General features: G+C 34.6%; 1 protein-coding gene across 1 annotated transcript; it reads right to left on the bottom strand.

Annotated features, from left to right (window-relative positions):
* Positions 1 to 2,945: 2,945 nt before the first annotated feature.
* Positions 2,946 to 6,477, bottom strand: LOC123668151 (Krueppel-like factor 5). Its single transcript, XM_045601943.1, has 5 exons — positions 6,453 to 6,477; positions 5,051 to 5,120; positions 4,745 to 4,816; positions 3,634 to 3,980; positions 2,946 to 3,277 (listed from the first exon to the last, which is right to left on the bottom strand). The coding sequence occupies exons 1-5, from the start codon at positions 6,475 to 6,477 to the stop codon at positions 3,105 to 3,107; spliced, it is 687 nt and encodes a 228-aa protein (XP_045457899.1). The 3' UTR covers positions 2,946 to 3,104.
* Positions 6,478 to 8,068: the final 1,591 nt, after the last annotated feature.

The raw sequence follows: 8,068 nt of genomic DNA, 5'->3' as shown, positions 1-8,068 counted from the left end.
TTTAACAATTACAGTCAATAAAATACTATCGAAAAATTTCATAAGATCACAATTTATAGGAAATTACAAATTTTATTAAAGGCTCTGTTATGAAATATATTACTGCACATTCTAAATATCTCATATCAAATATTTTTAAAACATTTATCAATATTAAAACAGTAAATAGTAAATTTTTAGGATGCGCGCGCACTCCCTCACAAAATACCGACACCCTGTAGTTAGCTAGTCAACGAAGAAGAAGTTAGCAACGTGAAGTTAGCTAGCCAATGAAGCATAACTTCTTACGTGTGTACATAATTATTTTTCACACTTTTTTTTCGAAAAATAAAAATAAATATTCAAAAAACGTAATGTCACAATTGAAGAGTTGATGTCAGAAAATTTTAAACCAGGATGTACTTTTCAAAAGTACTCACCACAACCATTCCACACCACAATACAAACACATTTTAAAGTGAACTCGTTTGTAATAGATAATTTTTTGAAATATGGGAAAACTTGAACAATTCGGAGCTTAATCCAACACGCTGCGCCACTGCGGGTTTTCAGATATGAGTAACGATCGCTATCAGGTGTACATGATAACAAGCGGGAGCGACGGCTTAACGCTCTTCGAGGCACGATGGATGGACCCAAAGGGCAGACATCTAAAATACATGTATTCATCCCGAGCAGGAATTGAACCCGAAAACCTCCATTGTTCATGGCACATGGACCACTGCATCAGAGCGGTTGTTTTTGTGGATTAAGTTCCGAATCTTCTCCTACACAGAGAGGGGCCTATGCCTAGCAGTAGGATGTTACATACTTTATCGTGATTATTAAAAAAAATTAACTCTTAAATTATATAAAAGTCAAAATATACAAAAAATAAAATAAAATTGGAACTGTTTCACATTTTTTTCACTTTTTTTTTACTTTTTTCTTATATTTTCAATAAGCGTCCGATCGTAAATAGGAATCTATAAAATATAACTAAACTTTATAATTACTGGCCGAGCAAAATGCTGGATTTTAGTCTAAAAACTACAGGAATCATAACTTACTTACTATTTTTTTTAGATTATAAAGAATGATTTTTTGAAAGTAACATTGTCTTTAAAATCTATATAAACAAAAACGACGGCATCAAAACGACATCAAACGACGAATATTTTTTATTATTTTCGTTATTGTCATAACATGATTTGAATAACAGTAAATTTGAAAATAAAAAAAAAATCGAAAAATATGACGGTACAATGTTCGCCGTATCTGCTATATACACATATTTCAAATTTGAGATCCACATAGAGAGAAAAGTATAACCAATTTGAGATCACGTATACAATTTTTCAATAAAAATTTAATAATAATTATTAGGTACTTATTATACAAAAAATACTGGCCCCTATTTAACCCACTATATACAAATACATCTTATTTTAAATTAATCTATTTTCATATATTAATAATAATCTGTAAACTCTAAAAACATAACAATATTCAAAACGCTCTGAGCAAAAAAAGCTTAATAATAATAAAAGCTAAATAATAAGGGCCTGTGTCACCGTTTGTAGGTAGTTTATCCTGCAAATAACTTACGAATAGACTTTAACGGCAGGAGGTAGAACAGGCCTTAGGACCCGTTTCGCCTCAAAACAATAACTTTTCAATTCATATTTGCGTATAGAGATCTTTTAAATATATAAAATGATGTTAAAAAGAATAATATAAGGATATCGTTACACTTCAGATAGCTTTGACGGTACGAATCCTTCTCACCGTTAAATTCCAATTTATTTTTGGGATATATCTATTGCAAATGTGAATCAAAACATTGTTTAATAGTTTAGCTGTTTTTAAAGCTATCAGTAGCTTAACTGCAAGATAAACTTTATCAACAACTAGTCAAACAATCCTATGATATATCATTAGCTAAGAACACGATTTTTTAAATCTAGACACCTATTTCTCATATTTAAAAAAAAAATTCTACATAAAATTACAACTTTTTACTATATTTTTTTATTTCACCTATTATTGCCATCAATGCCCTGTATCGATTTCCGTGTATTTTTGAGCATATATTATTGTGACTTATAGTCAATAAATCTATATAAAAAAAAACTATATAAAACCTTATTTGTAAAAAAATGTAAAATTACTGGCCGTTAAGTGTCAAATAATGCCGCGAAAATCTTAAAATTATTTCGAAAGGTACAACTTACAGTATAAATTCTTATTTAATTACTTCCTACGCTATAAAGAATTGTATTTAATACGAAAAATCCGCTTTACCGACTTCAAAATATGATAATAGGTCGAAGTTCATAGTCTTAACAAAATGGCGGATTCTTTGCTTTTAATTTTTTTTTTTTGTTAATTTTCTATATATTTCAGGGACTGGTTCACCGGTTGTGGATAACGCTATTTGACGGATTACGGTATCCAAGAGATAAAAATGTTTGATATACTCATTTTTATTCACCATCGTATTGCACTATAGATATTATATTTGAGATTATTAGTTGAGGAAAAACTCGTAATTTATTTGCTGGATAAACTATATCCACAAGCGGTGAAACCGACCCTTAGAGAAATCCGTTTTATAAGATACTTGGACCCTTTGACTAAAGTAGCCAATAATTATGGCAAAAAATATATATATTTGCCATTAAATTTGTTTTAATCATTTTAGGAACTAGAGGACCTTCTGAGGCTCCTGAACACATAATCAGTGATTAATGTCTTATCATATTGTATATTAATATCTTGTATAACATATATTTACATATAAAATAATTAAATATGAAATATTGATTTCTTTATAAGTGACTAATTTTATTATTATTTTTTGATAGATTTTTTAATTGCATCTTATTTACTTTTGAATTATATAACATTTTTTTTTTCAGAATTTATCTTTCAATATATTACAAAAATATATAAATATGTCACTCTTTGTAACGGATCTTTATATAATACTTCTTGGTAGATATTTTTTGATACATTATATGTTAAACATTACTAATTTCTACATTTTCATAGTTACTAAAACTTTAGATTTTTTTTTTCAAAATGTATGACATGTAAACCAATCAAAACATTTTAAAACGCCCCTAATGTCTCCTCATGTGCAGTCCTAAATGGTCGGACCTGGCGAAGGCCCTGCGACAGAGGGGGCAAGTAAAGGGCCTGTGTCCGGTATGTTTGCGTGTATGTCTCGTCAGTTCGTCTGATCTCGCGAACCTCCAGCCACAACCCGCCCAACCACAGCTATAGGGTTTTTCACCTGAAAAATACGATTTTTTAATTGAATTTCCTTACCCTTTTGTATAAAGATTTTTTCTGTACCAATTAGTTTAGAGAATAGCTTTTACATGTTTCGTTTTATGTATGAAATATTTTATTTGATATAGGCTATAAAATATTACGAAATGACAAATGAAAACTAACTATGAGAGATATGCCTTGTATATTAATCAGTACTATAAAAGAAAAAATTTATAACAATAATAGGTTTTCTGAAATATATGTATACGAAATTTGACTATAGGTATTTTAATCTGCTACCGAAGTTTTTCAGTCCTTTTAGTATATATTAGATTTTTTATTTATATTTTAAGTAATAGAAAGAGTCCTACAAACCTGTGTGTGTCCGTTTATGAGCTTTCAGATGCGAACTTTTCGTGTAAACCTTATGACAGCCAGCCACATCGCACTTATGTAACCTCCTTCGCGTCTCGCATTCTTTATCTGTGGTTATTTTACTTTTATTATCTCTGACCACTTTACTTTCATTATCTGTCGTTATTTTCTTTCGAGCTATTTCGTGTAATGAATCGTTTAGTGCGTTCTGTAAAGCTGTGTTCAGTAAAAAGTTTTTAATCTCCATCTGAGGTTTCATTTGCGCGGGAATTGTGAAGGGTAAAATTGGCGGGAAAAAGTTTGACAGCTGGATTGACGTTTGCGGATGATTGGATGGTTGCTTAAATCTGGAAAAATAATTATTTAAGTTATATACTGTAGGTACAGTATATGATTGAGTGAGAGATGACATTTGATGGAAGGTTATGATGGTGCCTCGGAGAGCACGTTAAGCCGTCGGTCCCGGTTGTTATCATGTACACCTGATAGCGATCGTTACTCATAGTAGGGAATATATCTGCCAACCCGCATTGGAGCAGCGTGGTGGATTAAGCTCTGATCCTTCTCCTACATGGGGAAGAGGCCTATGCCCAGTAATGGGATATTACAGGCTGAAGCGTGTATGAGGGAAACCAAACCAAATGAAAGTCGATATAACACTATGTTTATTAAGATTATTTGGAGTAAATATAGGCAGAAGTACAGACGTCATCCGCATCAGACAAATAACAATTTCGTAATAAAAAAGCTAAATTAAGGAGGTTATTAATTTGCAAGACAATATTGCTCAACACTTCTTATGAAATTGTTCTGTGTCTCAGGAAAATTATAACTTGGGGATCTTTAAGTCGTGAACAGGTTACTTCTAGGTAAGCGTGCTCCATCTTAGACCGCATTTTCACTTATCATCAGGTGAATAGTGGTCAAACGCAAGCCTATCATTGTATTTAAAAAAAAACCAATGTGTGGTGTATATACAAAGATCAGAAAAGTAGAACTCGATAAAGCTCTTGTATTGTTGAAATTGTAATAATTGTTTAAAATAATAAAAACTCTAAAATCGATTTATAAACTAACCAACTTGTACGGAACCTCAAAGAGATAAACTCACCGGTTAACATTCTTCAGTTTCCTAGCGCTCCGGAGATCAGGACCGACCTTCACCGTTGGTTCTGCATGAGAGCTGAAACATTAAATGTTTTATGATAAATGTATATTTATATATAAAAATCTTGAACACACACACACACGGTCGGCTGTTATTAGGATAGGCAACTAAATGTTTTCGATAAAGGCGACAATCGAACCCATAACCAACGGAGCAGAAAGCAGGTTTACTACAAACTGCGCCAGAGGGACAGTCAAAATTTACAATTATGTGGGTAGTTTGAAAAAAAAATGTAATAACAATACTCACTCGAATGGTAGCTGAGTGGACGTCGATTCTTCTACTTTGACCACTTTTGACGATGTCGGGTAATTGTTACCTGTAATAGATGAAATGGGTTTAAATATGAATTTGACTGATTTTTGACTGATTAAAGTTTGGATACAGGTTCAGTCAGAATAACAGCGTTTTTCAAAAACAATACCGAGGCACTGATATATTTGGTCTTTTATTTTCTATTGCTCATATTATTTTTTGCTGTGTGGCTACGGCACTAAAGAATTTAGCCACCCTCTCTCTTCCCGTGGGTGTCGTAAGAGGCGACTAAGGGATAACAAGGTTCCACAACCACCTTGGAACCTAAGAAGCCGACCGATGGCGGGATAACCATCCAACTGCTGGCTTTGAAATACACAGGCCGAAGACGGGCAGCAGCGTCTTCGGTGCGACAAAGCCCGTACTGCGGTCACCAACCCGCCTGCCCAGCGTGGTGACACATGAGTTCACGTTATTTTTGGCGTAAACTTGTGGAGGCCTATGTCCAGCAGTGGACTGTATAGGCTGTAATGATGATATTATTTTTTTATGTTGTTAACTATCTGTGCCCGCGACCGCGACGCGTGCTTCGTCCGTGTGGACTTTAACAAAAAAGTTATTGTTCAGTTCGCTAAATTATAAAATAGATTTTCTAAAATGAAAGTAGCCTAAGTTACTCCTTACTACATCAGCTATCTGCCAGTAAAAGTCCCGTCAAAATCGATCCAACCGTTACAGAGATTAGCCGCAACAATTACACAGATAAAAATATCATCATTCATCATTACTGCCTATACAGTCCACTGCTGGACATAGGCCTCCACAAGTTTACGTCAAAAATAACGTGAACTCATGTGTTTTGCCCATAGTCACCACGCTGAGCAGGCGGGTTGGTGACCGCAGTACTGGCTTTGTCGCACCGAAGACGCTGCTGCCCGTCTTCGGCATGTGTATTTCAAAGCCAGCAGTTGGATGGTTATCCCGCCACCGGTCGGCTTTTTAAGTTCCAAGGTGGTAGCGGAACTGTGTTATCCCTTACTCGCCTCTTACGACACCCACGGGGAGAGAGGGGGTGGCTATATTCTTTAGTACCGTACCCACACAGTACAGATAAAAATATGTACCTTGTATATGCATCCATATGCATTTAGTAAAAGACGGTTATTTTAATATTACAAACAGATACTCCAATTTTATTTATTTGTAGAGATGATTAAACTAATAAGTACTTATACGTACGTATTTGATTATTCTTTTCAGCACTAAATCTCATACTTATAAATGTTATAGAATACAATTAGTTTATTTTTAAACTTAGTATTATGAAAATTAGCTTCATCTCCGTCTCATGACCCCTATAATATCGAAAAAACAATGCTTGAATGGCGTGACTTACCTCGCGTGTCGGACCGTTCATCCATAACTGAACAGAAATGCGTCAGAGTTTTTTTTTTTTTTTTTTGAATATTTCATCATCTCATTATACTATAAGACGATCTTTTATTGTAAGTTATTCGTTTGTTTATTTAGATATTATTTATTTTTTTATGCTGTGTGATTACGGCAGTAAGAATATAACCACACCCTGTATTAACGTGGGTGTCGTAAGAGGCGACTAAGGGATAACACAGTTCCACTTCGAACTTCAAAAACCGACTGATGGAGGGATAGCCGTCCAACTGCTGGCTTTGAAATACATGGGCAGCAGCGTCTTCGGTGTGACAAAGCCAGCCTGCGGTCACCAACCCGCCTGCCCAGCGTGGTGACTATGGGCAAAACACATGAGTTCACGCCATTTTTGGCGCGAACTTGTCGAAGCTTATGTCCATCAGACTGTATTAGGCTGAAGTGAGAGTGAGTAATTTTTTATTTTACAGCATACAATTATTGTTTCCGGTCTGTCCTAGTGGATCTCCCCACAGTACCTCGGCGAGCACGTTAAGCCGTCGGTCCCGGTTGTTGTCATGTACACCTGATAGCGATCGTTACTCATAGTAGGGAATATATCCGCCAACCCGCATTGGAGCAGCGTGGTGGATTAAGCTCTGATCCTTCTCCTACATGGAAAAAGGGGGGGTAGAGCCCTTTTAACCATTTAGAAGTTAGTAGTAGTTAGTAGTGGGGTGATTCGGGCTGAATTAAAAACCTCACTGCCGTTATGTACCTCTTGTATTTAAAGGACTTTATCATATATTGTATGTTTATCATATGTTGGTTATATGTTACCAATATTTCCTTTATAGACGAGTTTTCAGTAAGAAATCACTGTCAGTTATAAGACCGCCTTTGCACTTTATTTAGTATCTTTTTTTCTCTTCTTTTTAATGTTCTTATTGTAAGTGTGCAATAAAGTATAAATAAATAAATAAAATAAAATTGTATTGGTAAAAATTTCGAAATTTCAGGATCAAAAATCACAATCACACTATAAAATCAAACAGCACTCAGCAAAACAATTTACGATTATTTTCATTGGATTGCGTATCTTTCCAAGATTATTTATTTTCTCTTTCAATCTATACTAATATTATAAAGCTGAAGAGTTTGTTTGTTTGTTTGAACGCCCTAATCTCAGGAACCACTGGTCCGATTTGAATTCTTTCAGTGTTAGATAGCCCATTTATTGAGGAAGGCGCAAGTTATATATCATCACGCTAAGATCAATAGGAGCGGAGTACTAATGAAGAATGTTTCAAAATTGTTTTTTTTTCAAGTAACTATTCGAAACGGACGAAGTCGCGGGCAGTAGCTAGTTAATAATAATCCTCACTTGTGTAGCCGTAAACAACCCAAAACTCAATGTTAGTTTACAAAAGCTAACACTATTCACCGCTAGATGGCGACACTCCACAGTGTCGCAATACGAAATGTTCGGTCCCAACAATGGTTTACTATCATTTATATTACAAGCCTTGTTAGCGTTATATTCTGACGTATTTATAACTTAATCCCGTTCTGGTAGCTTTTGTGGTAAGGTCTTAGTGTAACGGGATAGCGATTGGAAGGTTTGGG

This window comes from Melitaea cinxia, chromosome 30 (assembly GCF_905220565.1).
Source record: "Melitaea cinxia chromosome 30, ilMelCinx1.1, whole genome shotgun sequence".
Classification (NCBI taxonomy): domain Eukaryota; kingdom Metazoa; phylum Arthropoda; class Insecta; order Lepidoptera; family Nymphalidae; genus Melitaea; species Melitaea cinxia.
This window is presented reverse-complemented; position numbering and strand designations above follow the sequence as displayed.

Coding starts and splice junctions, on each gene's coding strand:
- LOC123668151 (XM_045601943.1), bottom strand. CDS start 6,477: ATGGATGAACGGTCCGACACGCGAG. Junction 4,817..5,050: donor TCCACTCAGCTACCATTCGA/GTGAGTATTGTT, acceptor TTAATGTTTCAG/CTCTCATGCAGAACCAACGG. Junction 3,981..4,744: donor AAACTGAAGAATGTTAACCG/GTGAGTTTATCT, acceptor TTATTTTTCCAG/ATTTAAGCAACCATCCAATC.